Below are 16,135 nucleotides of genomic sequence, written 5' to 3'. Positions count from 1 at the left end.
GGATGGAGCACTTCCTCACTATCATCATGACGTAAGAGCATATAATTAGGACGAAGAATAAGTGTCGAGTACTGACCACGCTCACCGGATTTTTCTCTTTTTTGATGGTGGGTGGGTGGGGACATGTAAAACACAGGGTTCACACCACAAAACGAGCTAAAATGAATGAGTTGAAAGCAACCATCGAAAAAGATGTGTCAAAATGCCAATTGAACTGATTAGAAACGTTTTCGATTCAATCAGTGAGCGTTGACAGCTGTCCATGGATCACAATGGCCAATAATTTGAACACTTTCGATAATTACCCGGTTTCTATATTTGTTCATAGGATTTTGATGTATGAAACTATAATTTCTTATTATAAATGTTAGTGGAGTTCCCACCCAATGCAAATTTTCATTTTCAATTCAACTGTTTGTAAAAGTTTGATTTTTGGTACCAAGCTGAAGAATAGGGTCTAAGTAATAATTTTAGTTCGAGTGGACAACAATCAGATTGCGTCTTCATAAATTTCCGCCATTTTATAAAATGGCCGCCAACCAAATCTAATTAACGTCGATATCTTGGAAACTATTCAACATAGAAACGTAAATCTAGTGTATATACCTAGATTTTAATAATCACGGAATCCAATAAGGCCAGTTTGCACTACATTAGAGTGCTTTTTGTCTTGAAAAGGTAAATTACACGACATACGTCATAGTACAGTCAGATTCTCGTGTTGTGTTTATGTTCATGTATACTGGTTATGGATGCTAATTATATACTGTGACTGTTGAGCATAGATATGTTATTAATAATCTCAAACAGGAGCATCCGACTCGTAACAATACTTACATGTATTTTCTTTTCTTTCCATGCTAGTGTGATGGATCAGGCGATGAAATGTGAGTTGTATATCCTCTTTCCAAAAAGCAAAAAAAAAAAACAAAAAAAAAAAAACAAAAAACCAAAAAAAAACCAAACGAGGAACTTGTCTGTCCTCTTGACAACCCAATTAGCATACATGGAGCGAGAGCATACAAGAATATTATCAGCATTGTAAATCAATTCCGAGATGCTAATATCGCACTTCACCCAAACTTGGAACTTCTAGATGAAACAAGTATTCAAGCAAATCGAGCATCCTGGCAGAAAATATGTCGTCAGTTATACAAGGTATCAGCAATTGAGCGGGCACAGACACGTTACTCCAAAGGCTTGCAGTATCAACGCAAACGACCAAGAAGATCTAACACAGAAACTAATGGAAAGTTATGTCTCTTCTGTAATGAAACAACGAGTAAAGATGACCATTCATTCCAAAATGTTTCCCCTCACCGATGGCATCCATGAAAAAGCAGTTTCACTGGGAGGAGATCGAATTGTAGCACGACTTGCAGAAAGAAATCTAGTAAGTATTGAAGCTAAGTACCATCGAAATTGCTACATTAAATTCAATCGTTGACATTATGAAATGCTAATAGGTACAAAACAAGGGTGAGGTCACCCAAGACACTGAGATGACAGTGGAAAATGAGCTGCTACAATTCATCAGTCAAGAAATTGCTGGAGGTTGTAAAATCTTTGCTCTTCAAGATTTAACAGATATGATGACACAAAGATTGGGAGAGTATGGGATTTTCAAAACGTTAAACGGCACACGCCTGGAAGACAGAGTGCTTAAACATTTCCCACATCTGACAGAAGAAAAAAGGATCCCAAGTCGAGTATTCCATCTAGCAGCCAAGAGGAGTTTGAAGTAGGCAATTGGAGAATAAATCGAAGCAAACATCGTTACTCTTTCATATCGATTGATCATGCACACGAGCAGGCCAACAAACGTGTGAAAGGAGTTGGAGGATTAACAGGTATCACAGAGAATTCTGGAATGATTGAACGCTGGATTGCAACTGGACCAGAAATTAACCATATTTTACAGCAATTCCTTGATGTAGATGATGACAGAGGCCAAGAACTCCCACACCACACACGAGCAAGGGAACATATCCCACAACCGATTTAGGCGTCATGTCACAAATCTCATGGACGTACAGCAAAGCAGAGGGAATCCATTGGAAGAGAGAAGTGCAGATCTAGTTACACTAGACAATAAAGTTTGTGTTGACAATTCTGCCGCCACATCTGTCTGTGTCTTAGAATCAAGAGGAAAACAACAGTATGACTACAGTCGGAAGAATGTGCTGGACACAAATAATATACCGCTGCGAACTCCAATCAAGAAAAACAAATTTCTGCTGTTTCATACGGAAAAAACTAAAAAAAGGTCCGAAGAAATTTAAGCACTTGGAAAAACAAGCAGATCTGTATGGACAAGCATTCACTATGGTTGATAGCCGTGGCGGAAATTTGGAGGAATTTTTCCATTATGAATCTACCCTATCACCTCCAGCACTGGCTTCTGAAGCACTTGTAACAAATCAAATTTATTGGCGTGCAGCATAGAAGCAAGTGCATGTACCGGACTACCCGAAGATGTGGAGCTCGATGCACAGATGATTTTGGGGTCATCGTTATTGATGGAGGCGGACCGATCCATTCTGTTCCTCGCACAACTGTCCAAGGAAAAACATTTGATGAATATTTCACCAAAGTATTTTGCACAAGAATCCAGCATGAGTTGAAAAGAGCAGCGAGGGTGGATATTGTATGGGATCAGTATCGCTCAATGTCAATCAAAACTAACATAAGAAAAAAAACGAGGGAAAGGTACATGACAGCGAGTATCTGGTACTGCTAAAGTGCCTGGAAATTGGCAAAACTTTTTGTCTAATGCCGAAAATAAGAAGAAGTCTTTTTATTCCCGTCAACAAGCATTGTGTAAACACGATTCCCAGATGGCAAACAGGTTTATATAACTTCTGATGAGCTAGGCTCGCCCATGGGACTATGTAATCACGAGGAGGCGGATATGTGTGCTCTGGTACATCTTCATGCTCTCCAATATTCATCACTGGAAATGGTCTATACTGGCGACACAGAGGTTGTCATAATACATCTGTTTAACTTTCATCATATCAAGGCGGAAAATCCAGAGTCATAAATCTGTATTTCTTTCAAAATATGAAAAGACAGTCAACAACATTGACGAACCTATTACTGATGACGCCAATGTTAACCTTATTCGAATGAGAGTTTTCTGCCAAAGGACTCGGGATGTAGAAAGAATACCTCCTACAAGTAATGCACTGGAACAACATCTCAAAAGGAGTGTCTATCAGGCGAGCATCTGGACTACAGCACACAAGCCACTGGCACTAGTCAAGTAATCATGGCTGGCTGGAAAAAGATGACCAATTAGTTCTCATATTGACCACATTGCGCCTTGCTAGGGATATGTTTAATCTAGATGAAAAATGTCCATACCCAAAACACTGCTCATTATGCAAATGCAAAAAAGCTGCCTTAAAGTGCTCACGTTTATGCAAGTGTAAATTTCATAACTAAATGGCCGTGATTGTAGTGAAATAAAATTAATGATTTTTTGCACTTACCTAATCAATAAAATATCACTAAGAGCAATGAACATAGATTGTTCAGCTTATATTCATGTGATTTTATAGAATTTACATTCAAATAACTTCAATTGGTCACATGCATAATTCTGTTACCTTGTACCATAACTTTTGTCGTGTAATTTTCCATTTAGAGACAAATAAATACTCTAATGTAGTAAAAAATGGTCTTATTGGATTCCTTGACTATGAAAACCTAGGTATAGACACCAAATTTACGTTTCTAGGTTGAATAGTTTCCACGATATCGACGTTAATTAGATTTGGCTGGCGGCCATTTTGTGAAATGGCGGAAATGTATGACACCGCATTCTGATCGTTGTCTAATCGGATTAAAATTAAATTATTACTTAAACCCTAAGTTTCAGCCTAGTAGCAAAAATCAAACTTTTACAAAAAGTTGAATTAACAGACCCCTCTGACCCCTCACCATGTTGGTTTTATGGTCATTTAAAGACTGTAAACATTTTATTGGGACAGCCTGTATTTTGACTTTCTTTATAAATATCAGAAGGTCTGTGATTGGCCATTACGCAAGACTTTCTTCACAATTACACACGCAGGCAGTTTCCTTTTTCTCTCGAAATGAACGGAGTTTTATTATTCGATTCTATGAATTGTCTTCTAGAAATTTTTGGCACATGTGTTTATACATTAATAAGAATAGGAAACAAACTGGAACTTACTTGAAGTAAAATGTTCCGTTTTTATAACCAAAAAATGGCACAGTATATGTCATCATCCAAATATCGCCTCCGCCGCAATCGTAGTAAGGTATGCTCCAATGACCGTCGCTGTAGGTGACGAGAATCACGGAATCATTATAAAATTCACCTTGAGCTGTATCGTTGAAGGGCTTCTGCCATATATCTAAAAAGAAAAAAATGAATGATAAATATATTTATTTTAAAAAAGAGAAAGACATACAATAATATATATCCAGCATATAAAGTTATCTTGCCAGATTTATAAATTCAGACACGAATAGCATTATACCTGATCAATGAAACTTTGCTCAGGATTAGTCAAACCTCTATTTGTCATTGCTGTTATTGGCTGTACAATAATTTATGTTTACATGGTCTGGACGTGATCAATGCTAATATGAAAACTTAAAATAATCATCTGTAAAATCCGAAAAGGGGGGAGGGTGGTCAACTGATTCTAAGATAAAGGAGTTGTCTATTCTAAAATTTAAAAACTAAAATAATTTTACGACTCCCCGGAAAACGCAGGATGAGTCAAGCTAATCTATCTATCTATCTATCTATCTATCTATCTATCTATCTACAATTATAAAAATGCAACTATCTATCTATCTATCTATCTATCTATCTACAATTATATAAATGCAACTTTGTTTGTGTATGTGTATGTGTGCAAGTGAGTTCGTTGTAGACTCCGAAACGGATGAACATATTTACTTTAAAATTTACAGAACTTTAGTGTATGAGTCTGAGAGTGATTTTAGTAAAGTTTTGTCTCAGAATATCTCCAATAATTACCGATAATCAATAATTGAAACCGTTATTTTAATTGATTTATAATCGATAAAGCCATTATTCCATGTCGTCGCTTAACAACAATGATAGAACAACGGACCGTGAAAATTCTACTGTGTGTAAGTTGATAGCGTGTAATATTGTTTGCATGACATGGTCTGTTGGTTCAAACTCCGTACGTAAATTTCTTAATTTTTTCATTAACTGCAAAGAATTTTATAAGACTTGAAAATTTACGTGTTGTTTTTTTTTTTGTTTGCATGACGTGGTCTGTAGGTTCAAACCCCACACGTATATTGCTTACTGTTTTTTTTTTTCGTAAACTGGAAAGTAGTTTATATAAAAAAAAATTATAAAAGAAACAGTAGTTTCTCTAGAGTGCAATGTAGAATAACATATGTTTTGGACTAAGTTACTGCGTGGAGGCATGTGAAGCTTCCCCCAGGGCGATTTCACGGATTTCTATGACAATAAAAATATAGGAGTGTAAAATATTCGTTGACCATCATTCAATTCCGGGCAACGTCAGGTCTCCCTGCTAGTATATATATATATATATATATATATATATATATAATTTTAGAAAAGGAAATAATGTTATATATTTTTTACTAGCTGGTCGCATGGCTTATATATTATATTTTAGTTTATGCATATTTAGTATTTATTATTAACGAATCAATTCTTTATCGATTAGTAGATATTATTTAGTACTCAAAATGCACTTTAACAATGGGGATAGACGGCCACACAAACACAGTGAGTTTTATAAACCAGATTATATTATACCTAATATATAATAGTTATTTGAAAAAATAAAAAAATATCACTTGAGTGCCATCAGCTAGAATCGGGACGTCTATGGCGCCTTTGTCATTATCGTTTGAGCTGTCGTTAGATGGATAACTAATAGTTAAAAATGAACTGACTTTAACGTATAAATGTATACATTTGCGCATGCGTACAAATAACACATTAAGTCGACTGCCAAGTACGATTTAATAACTTGATGACAACTTTTTTTACCAGCTAAAAACTCAGACAAGAAGCGTCCCCCCACACAAAATGGAATCATTTTACCCGCTTCGTGCCGCTCTGCGAATTTACGTCTTATGAGAGATGCACTTTAAAAAAATAAAGACATACAGACAGATACACATAATAAGTTTTATAAATTAGAATAAATAAATGACAATAATTTCTCTTATTAACACTTAAGATGAGAACAGTAGTCCGAAGACTTTAAATAATATGGATAACCAATCTCCATCTCAAATATCGGCCCTGTCGGTCGGGCATTAGAATACGCCGACTGCCCCTCCCCCATGCAGAGGGTAAAAGTCCCTCAATGGGGGTCCTGGATATGACCTTAAACTATATCCAGTGGTGAGGCCCCAGCTTGTGGGATTTGGGGAGTGTGGAGCCACCCTTTAATTACCATTGCTCCCAGGTCCACTCTGACCCGGAGTGGTAGTACCTGTTAGGGTCCCAAGTATGGGTTAAATAGAAACCGACGTGAAAACAACAAATATATTCTATTAAAAATTTTTTTCTTCAAAATCTTTGGATTCGGCATTAAATAACCCGAAAAGGGTTGATATGCCGTAAAACAAAAACAACAAACCAACCAACCAACCATCTCAAATCTTGAGAAACGTAAAATAATGTCCTTTTGAGATTTACGCTGTAAGACACCTTTTTTTTTTCAAAGGGGACTTTTTTTTTCGTTTATCTTCATTATTTTAGTGATATTAACTTCGTGAATACATAGTCATTTATTGTGATCTATTTTCATTATTAAATTCATTACGTCATTTATAATTCAAACATTGCTGAAATAATAATGAGGAACAAATGAGCAGAGTTAACCGGCCTTTTGTTTTTTTATTCAAAAACATCACAATATAACAATAACGAGATAGTCATATCCTACGGTATCTCTCTCATATAGTTTTGAATTACAGAAGAACTTACTTGGCTACAACCACAACATGTATTTTCCTTTATCCCCCCCCTCTCTCTCTCTCTCTCTCTCTCTCTTTCTCTCTCTCTCTCTCTGTACTAAGAACTAAGCGAAACTTTTATGAACAAAGTTGTTTTTCAAGAGAGTTTTTATCTGCGAAACAAAATACCACGGAGCTGCTTTACATCTGGCTAAAACATCATCTTCGAGTCTAATTTAGACAAATACTTGTATAGCTGTCCGCTTGGATGGTCATTTCCTATAAGAACTCTTCTGTCCACGCCATCTATTATTTCCAATCCTTGCGTGATGGCATTAATTGTCTAACCAACGGTCTCTTAGACTCTTATTCTCGAGTGACTCCAGATCCTGATAGCGATCACCTATTAGTAAAAAAACACAAATCGTTTACAAGTGTATACGTTTGAGCTTGATTTAACTTTAAATAATACTAACAGGCCGCCCGGTGTTGCCCGGTTGCAGATACGCTTAAGTATAATATTTTAATTCATGCTGCTTACATATTTATTATTATAGAAATAGTTCTCTATTAATTATTATATTGAACCTATTATATAGTAGTGAGATTAAAACTAAAAAATATATGTATTAAAAACCAGAACATAAAACTCTCATTCTTTGGACACTGAGCCATGCATATATATATATATATATATATATATATATATATATATATATATATATATATATATATATATTAGCAGGGCTATCCGGCGTTTCCCGGGCCATATAAAAAAGAAAGATGAAATTGCGTTTGAATACACCTGCTATATACTTTTTTATCCCGAGCAATTTCGAACAACACATATTAATGTTAATCTTCCCGGGAAACGCGACATTTTAACATGATTGCTCTATCAAAGATACGACCTCCAATAACGCTGCATAGATTTTCTTGTATTAAATTGTATAACAAAACACAATGACATTTTATTGTAAATGCCCTTCTTAAAAAAGGGCACTTCTGCAGCTCAGAGACATGAGATGAATGTGTGTATTTTAGTTTTAAGAATGGCCGAAAAAGGTCGTTTTTTCAGCCAAAGAACAGGGGTCGATAACTTGTACTTTTTGAAAAGTTCGTGTAAGTCTTTCTTCGATTATTATATAATCTTACTGTAAAAAATAATCATAAAAAACAATCTATAAATGTTTCATGTTTTTAATATACTTATTTTTATTTTCAGTTATGAATAACTAATTGAAAAGAAATGATGTTAAAATATTAAAATCATATTTCGATACATCTTTATACTTTAAAATTATATTTGATACTTTTGCATCTTTTGAACTAAACGTAACTCAGCGTTCGGCTCGGCTTTCCCTGGAACTCGACGTCAATAGCTTGGGTTTAGCTGCTGCCTGACGTAACAGAGCGATCAGCCAATCACGGCACCGCGCGCTGAATTTTAACTCGACGCGTGAGAGCTCGCCCGAGCAGTAAACGAGAATTTGGATACCAATTGTAAAAAGAAAAAAAAAAAAATCATCATTTCTTACACGTAAGTCAGTGCATCTTAGCAAAAAGATGGTGCAATACTGACGGCTATAGGAGATATGGGAATGTTAAATGTCGACGATGAACAGCATTTCGGACTGGGACCTTCTTCGCAAAGTCACGGGTGAAAATCACGTGCATTATCAAACTGATATACGTGTGGGTGTTCGAGATAGCAACGATAAAAACCTCCAGCGCGAATGTGGCTTGGGATCGGCGCAAAGCGATGCGTTTGTCTCCTTATTAACTCACATTGCCAAAAGCTGCCCAGTTGGTGAAAAGCTTCCTTGCATGTCCGCTACCTCTTCCTTGTTCACTTTGTCGTCGTCTGATGCCGTCCAAAAGTCTGAGGAAAAAGTATCTTCATAAGGAAATTTTGTACTTGTGAACTTTTGTTACTGTGCTGAAATAATAATTTTTTCGAAAACCATTCTTAATACGTGGAGGGAAAGGTGTTTTGTAACTTTTCTGTTCTTCCTACTAACACTTTATTAAACAAGAGTAAATTTTTACATTGTGTCAACCTCCACAATTTTCTTTAAAATGACGACTTTTATAAGTTTTCGATTTTGCTAAATAAGAACACCTCATTAAGATTTTGCAGAAACAAATAGTTTTCGAGATATAAAGACCTTTATTATGCACTGTATTTGACTGCCCGCCATGTTTTTACGCGCGTGTGATTAACAAATATATATATATATATATATATATATATATATATATAGAATTATTTTTTTACTATAATAATTAAATACCTACAGACACTAGTGTTTCATCCTTTCGGGAATCTTCAGTACAGGGTGTCACGATTAAGACCAGTCGAACGATAATATATATATATATATATATATATATATATATATATATATATATATATATAAAATTTTAGTCATTCAATAAAGTTAAAAATTTATGACGTGAAATGTTTAAATTTTTATTTGCGCTATCTTGTATATCGAACAATTTTTATATAGTACTTATAGAATATAACTGCCAATAATATTTTGTAAAACTTATAATCACAGGTTTCCATACCAGTTCATTGTTAGATAATTTTATTCTGAAGTATATATTTATATATATATATATATATATATATATATATATATATATATATATATACACATATATATATCTGTATATATATATATATATATGTATATATATGTATATATATATATATATATATATATATATTCCAATAACTTTTTGGGGTCTTAGTTGTCTTATGGATTATCGTCTTTAGTCAACTATTACGTGTATTTATTATTTTGCAGATATTTTACATGATTCATACTTGCGTAGTATTTGCGTACAAATATATTTATGTATGCACATATACTTTTGTTTAAAAATGTTGGCTATTAAACTCCTCTTACAGTTTTTTGGTCTACAATCATGAAACATCATAAGATATTTGAACTCATGCGAAACTTTATATTTGGGTTATAGCTTGTGAAAATCGGTACAGAAGTGTGAAAATAAAAAAAAAACAAATGAAATTTGCCAGGTGAAGGTCGAATGACGGCATTACGAATATGCCTGCATAACGTAGTAGCTAATGGTTCATGCTATAATTTTTAGCCTTGCAGCAAGTATGCTTTTATAGCTCAGTCATTAAGGCAGAGGACAAAATAAATTGTAAGCAAAACGTTTTGGCGCACAAATCATTTTTTAAACTTTTAAAACCATTACGATATATTGGGTCCAATATCTATATATCTATAAAAGTGAAAATGTGTGTGTGTGTGTACACTTCTTTACTAAATAAATCTATCAATTTCCCGTCTACAGACTCAAGATTTTACATAAGGAATATTGAGATTTGAGAAAACATTTTTAATCGGTTTTCGGCCAGAAATTTGGCTATCAAGGGGTCAAAGTTCAATGATTTGACCTTTGAGAACTCTACCAAACCCGTCAATTTTGGGTCTAAACACTTAAATTTTAGATATAGGTTACATAGACATGGATCTAACTTAATAATTTGATTTGAGCCCAGAATAGTAAATGTTAAGGGGTCATAATTGGAGTCAAAGTTTTAATAAATTGACCTCTGCGATCTCTACCAAATTACTCAAGCAATTTTTGGTCTACATATTTGAAATTTTACATAAAGTGTATGCAAACATAGGCCAGTCCTTTTAATGGGGTTTTGGCCGAAAATTAGGCTGCCAATGGATCAAAGTTCAAGAGATTTTACATTTGCGGTCTTTAGCAAACTATTAAGCCAATTTTGGGTGTAAACATTTGAAATTTTACATAAAGGGTATTCAGACATACAGCAATCTTTTTAATCAGTTTTGGGCGAACGTTTCGCTACCAATAGGTCAAGGTTGAAATAATTGACCTTTGCAGATTCTACCAAACTCATCCGCCAATTTTGGGTCTTAACACTTAAAATTTTAGAAGTAGGTTACTTTTACATGGGTTAAAAAATTTGATTTGATTTGAGCTCAAGACAATAAATGTCAAGAGCCAAAATAAGGGTTAGTTTAAAAATGTTTTAGCTTTGCAGTCTCTACTAACTTTTCTTTATAGTAGTTAAGGAAATCTATTATATAGAAAGTCATTACCCATGCACACTTTTTAATGTATACATATGCACAAAAAATTATGAAAAGTACATAGGGTCCGAGCAAAGCCTGGCGGAACTGCTAGTATATTAATAAAACGAAATCTGAATTAATTAAAATATCATTTAAGTATATTTTACGACCGGACAATGCCGGGCATCCTGCTAGTATATATATATATATATATATATATATATATATATATATATATATATATATAACAAGGGTAGATATAAGAAAAGTAAATTCTATAAGAGGAGACTTATTGGGATAATATAAATAGTGTTTGTGTGTATATATATATATATATATATATATATATATATATATATATATATATATATAAATTCTTCCATCTTTATTTTAAAAGTTGAAAGTGCCTGATCGTCAAAGACATGGTTCAGGCAAGGGCGCATGGTCCATAGTGTTTTACAAGTACATAGATTACAATATGGTAAAGACACATGTAGTGTATTCATACGCCTCTTTATTATCTCAGGCTTGTCGTATTTTATAGTTGTTTAAAGCAATCTGGTTATTTTTCATCCAACCGTAATTTCGGCCCAACTATTGATTTGGTTAGAAGCAAAGTGTAGTTTCCAATCAGTGTAGTTGCCAACTGTAAATGTAATATTGTAGTAATTAAGATTACTCTGGTAAAAATTCGATAGACATTTTATCTTACACTTTAGAATGGTGTAATTTTCTTTAATGGAAATTCATTTATATTTCTCCAAATAATTGTTTCAAAGAATAGTATCTGTTCTGAACTTCATCTTTCCTGTTCTCAGTAAGTGGAAAGAGGAATTCTTCTAGACTGAGTGAATTATAATTTTTATTCGAATCTAATGTGCTTTTGTGAAAGCTGGATCTTCTCCGCATTAAAAACGGACATTTTGTTTGACTGTCTTCGTGGGGAGGTAAATAAATAGGAATAAGACATGTTAAACGGCCAACACTTCAAACAGATGATTTATTCTTCCTGAATTTATATAGCATGTACCCAAGGTGGATTAAGCCGTCTTCTTGTGAACGTACACCGTTAAACTATTTTCCGTGTGATGATGCAAGAGTCCACGCAAATTGCGTCCGTCTATATTCTAAGCCGTTATACGAAACGTACAAACGGTGTAGACCCTCAAAAACATTTTCATTAATTGGAGTGGAACAGAATAAGGTTCCTCGGTATTCCTAAATGGTCACCCATCCGGTGTTGATTTGACGTACCGTCGTTTAACTTAAACAATCTAACGAGTATTGGTGTGTCAATGTGATTATTTCTAAATGGGTAGGATGTGAGCAAATAAAAATATCTTCATTATTGTGAAGATATTTTTATTTGCTCACCCCCTACCCATTTAGAAATAATCACATGACACACCAATACTCGTTCAATGCTGATGTTTTCATAGGAAAATAATAAGACGATCGGAACTATATAATTCACAGTTTGATTATTGCATGACCCTCTGTAACTTGTTTCTCCGCTGTTCTCCTCGTCTATTTTATCGTATGTCATTGTGACATTGTTTCTAATATACATTCTTTCTAATTTAAATTTCTTTATCTAGTTTACAGCATTATTTGATTATCAGCTTTTGTCATGCAAACAATCGCGCCTTACAAATGGCCCAACAATATACATGTAAATAGATTACCATTTCTTTCGTTATTGTTTTCCGTTTCATGGGTTCGAGTCGAGACGCCTTCTTCCATATTTCTATCCGAAATTATCAGAACACTTGTCTTATCTTATACAGGGTGACCCCCCCCCAAAAAACGGGCCCCAACTATAATTAGGCCCCGTTTCTTAGTGTTTTGTCTGAATGAAATGAAACTTTGGTCATAACTAGTTTATTATATTCAAAACATCACATCAAAACCCTAGGGTCTTTGGCCTTTTTTTTTCTCCGTTGACTGTTAAATGCTCGGGAAAACTATTGAATAATGTCCTCTGTTTTTTTTTTTTTTTTTTGGGGGGGGGTCACCCTGTATACTGAATTTATTTATTTATTTATTTATTTATTACTAACGAATGGTTTTCGTTGTATTCAACGAAAACCATTATTTAGTAAAGCAAAGAACAAAAGGACAACAGCTTTGGTAAAGATAAAAAAAAACAAACAAAAAACAAACAGGATACGAAAATATGGCGGTGATTTGACGTCTGCTTCACCGGCTGAGATATTTCGTTTAAGATAAATCAAATTCTTTAGAAAGTTGTTCTCTGTGTGCTTCGCGTTTATTTGTGACGACTTCATTTGTTTTAGACCGACCGACACAATTTCGCCCGTTCCCAATTGACGCTGTCGACTAAAAATGAGTGGTCAGTGAATATTTCATGCAAACTTATTCTTTCCTCGTGCGAATATCAGAAAAAAAAAATAAAGTGTGAAACAAAAATGCGGCTTTAAAACATTAATCAAACCGACAAAGAGAAAACTCTGGAAGAATAAATGATCTGTCTCTATTACCCCATTCGCCGACACCGATTTATCTTTCTCTTTAGTTCTTACGTTTCCTCTTTCTGTAACGTGACACACATTTATACACGTAGATCCAACATGTTGTAGCATAGTATGTCCCAAGGAATATAGGACAAGTAATAACTCGACTCCTTTTTTTGTAACAACGGCATTTATTTCCGCGTACTTTCCCGAATGAACCGTGATCATGCGCCTTCTCTCTGACCTCTGTCCTTTCGAACGTGCTCTCGAACGTGTTCTCGAATGTGATCGTCGGTGTATGCACACACGCTTTTTATAGTCTTTTTCATCACATACAGCTCGGCATTTGTATACGCGAGCCCGCACTCTGTTACATTCCTCTCGGTCTCTCTCTCTCTCTCTTTCTCTCTCTCGATAATGCGTACACACACATATATATAGGTAGAGAGAAAGGGCATTGATATATATATACGGAAATGGAGAAAATAATAAATAATACATAATTAGTGAAAGAACTAAAATATTCTTCTTTCACGTATCCATACATATTCTCTCTATTTCCTTTGATAGATAGATAGATAGATAGATACTGGAAGAGGGAGACAGAGAAAAATATAAAAACGATAGAGGAAGATACTAGTGTTTCATCCTTTCGGGTTTCGGGAATCATCAGTGCAAGGTGACACGATAACTGCCGGTCTGGAGATTCGAACTCGGCAACGAAGTTATCTCTGATTCTATTAGCAAGGAACAAATATCTCGGCCAACCTTAACCGCGAGATATAGCGTTGAAATTTAAACATTTATTTTTAAATGTCTTAACGTCTATCAGAGTGATCGAATGATTATAACATCATGATTTGCCATGCGTGCTTAAGTGACTGACTTTATTTCAACTGTAAAGTGCTCAACGATAAGAACCGATTTCTTAAATGGGCTCACACACACATACACTCACACATATATATATATATAAAGAGAGAGATATAGGGAGAGAGATTAATAAAGAGATGTAAAGAGATTAGGAGAAATAGAAAGATTAAGCAGATGTAGAAAAAGATTAAAATACAGATAATCAAAGCGGCAGAGAGAGAGAGAGAGAGAGAGAGAGAGAGAGATTAAAAAAGAAATGAAGAGAGAAAGAGAATTAAGAGGAAATATTAAGATTGAAAGAGAAAGATAGAGATCAATAAAGAGCCTAGAAAGATAAAGAAAGATAAAGTGAACGAGAGATGTTGAGAAAGAGAGAGGGAGAGAGAAAGAGAGAGAGAGAGAGAGAGAGAGAGAGAGAGGGAGGCAAAAAAACGAAGGAAGAGAAAAAATCGACAATGCAAGCAAGTTGACTGATTATTTAAGATAATTTATTGAAACAAATGTGTTTACGATTGCTGTTCAAATTGCAAACGAATGTCATTAATAATGCGAGTTTACAATCGATACCATTAAGAGAAAAAAGATTTGCAGTTAATTCATTCGAATGTGGAGGGGGGAGTAGAAAGAAGACGAAATAGTCGAAAAGCGTCTTTTCAGGTTAAGTGGAACGACTCTGATACACGATTTAATCTTAAACGAGTTTCGAGTTAATTGATCCGCGAGTGGGAAAATAACAAGAAGGTCAGTCTGGAACGTTCCACGCAACAAGCCATGTGTGTGTTTTTTTATTTTTGGTTTTGAAATTTTAAAATGATATTAACAAAAAATGTCTTTCGAAAACCATTATTTTGCTGTTTAATTTAAAACGTAGTTTCTGTTTCTACAAATATTTGTTTGTGAACATTCGTTGAAAAATGTCACACTTGATTTTAAAAAATATGATGAAAGTCGCTCCAGACAAGACTTGAGGTCAGTTAATGTAAGGAGCTAAAACGGACGAAATGTGATTATCACAAAGACATGGAGATGCCTATTGACTTTAGTCTTGAAAAGACCAAGACTATAGGTAGAAGGAAAAAAGCAGACAAAGTTTCAACATGTCTGCACTACTTCGAAAAAGCTACTGGAATAAGAAGTGGTAAATAACGAGGTATCAAAATATGAATACAACGTGACCATCTACCCAAACAAGTTGAACAAAAAAAGCAGGAATAAAGAAGACACTTCAGAAGATATGGTAATTCAGAGTTAATAGAAGATATTGAAACTAATAACATAACGTCTGAGAGAGAGAGAGAGAGAGAGAGAGAGAGAGAGAGAGAGAGAGAGAGACAGACAGACAGACAGACAGACAGACAGACAGACAGACAGACAGAGGGATATGCGGGGAAAGAGTGGAATCAACCAAGTTATTTGTTCAATAGTTTGTCATAAAATTTTCACTTTTCTGTTGCGCGTAAGTTTGGATACGCATTTCCGCAGTGAAACATCCAGCTTGAATTAGTTCTTTTTATGTTCCCTTTAATTAATATTTTAACTATTCACATCAGATGGCTTCATACTTTGTCTGGAGTGATTTCTATAAACATTCAAAAACTATCGGACACTTCTTTCTTTATACTGTCCTGATTTGAGCTGCGATGGCCAACGTTAATTTGCGAATCTATTGAGGTATGAGGCCATCTGATGTAAATAGTTAAAATATTAATTAAAGCCAACATAAAAATAACTAATCAAGGA

At 34.5% G+C, this 16,135-nt stretch overlaps 1 protein-coding gene across 3 annotated transcripts in view; it reads right to left on the bottom strand.

Annotated features, from left to right (window-relative positions):
• The window catches only part of LOC145297688 (metabotropic glycine receptor-like), a 1,009,734-nt gene that overhangs the window by 347,757 nt on the left and 645,842 nt on the right, over window positions 1–16,135 (bottom strand). For all 3 annotated transcript variants that reach the window (XR_013870309.1, XM_080143885.1, XM_080143886.1), the window contains exon 4: window positions 4,202–4,385. Coding sequence is in view for 2 of the 3 variants with exons in the window: in XM_080143885.1 (XP_080000011.1) it covers window positions 4,202–4,385 (184 nt within the window). In the remaining variant the exon portion in view is untranslated. The remainder of the gene's footprint in view (window positions 1–4,201; window positions 4,386–16,135) is intronic.

The sequence above is a fragment of the Euprymna scolopes genome, chromosome 18 (assembly GCF_053919585.1).
Source record: "Euprymna scolopes isolate OS-2025 chromosome 18, ASM5391958v1, whole genome shotgun sequence".
Taxonomy (NCBI): Eukaryota; Metazoa; Mollusca; class Cephalopoda; order Sepiida; family Sepiolidae; genus Euprymna; species Euprymna scolopes.
This window is presented reverse-complemented; position numbering and strand designations above follow the sequence as displayed.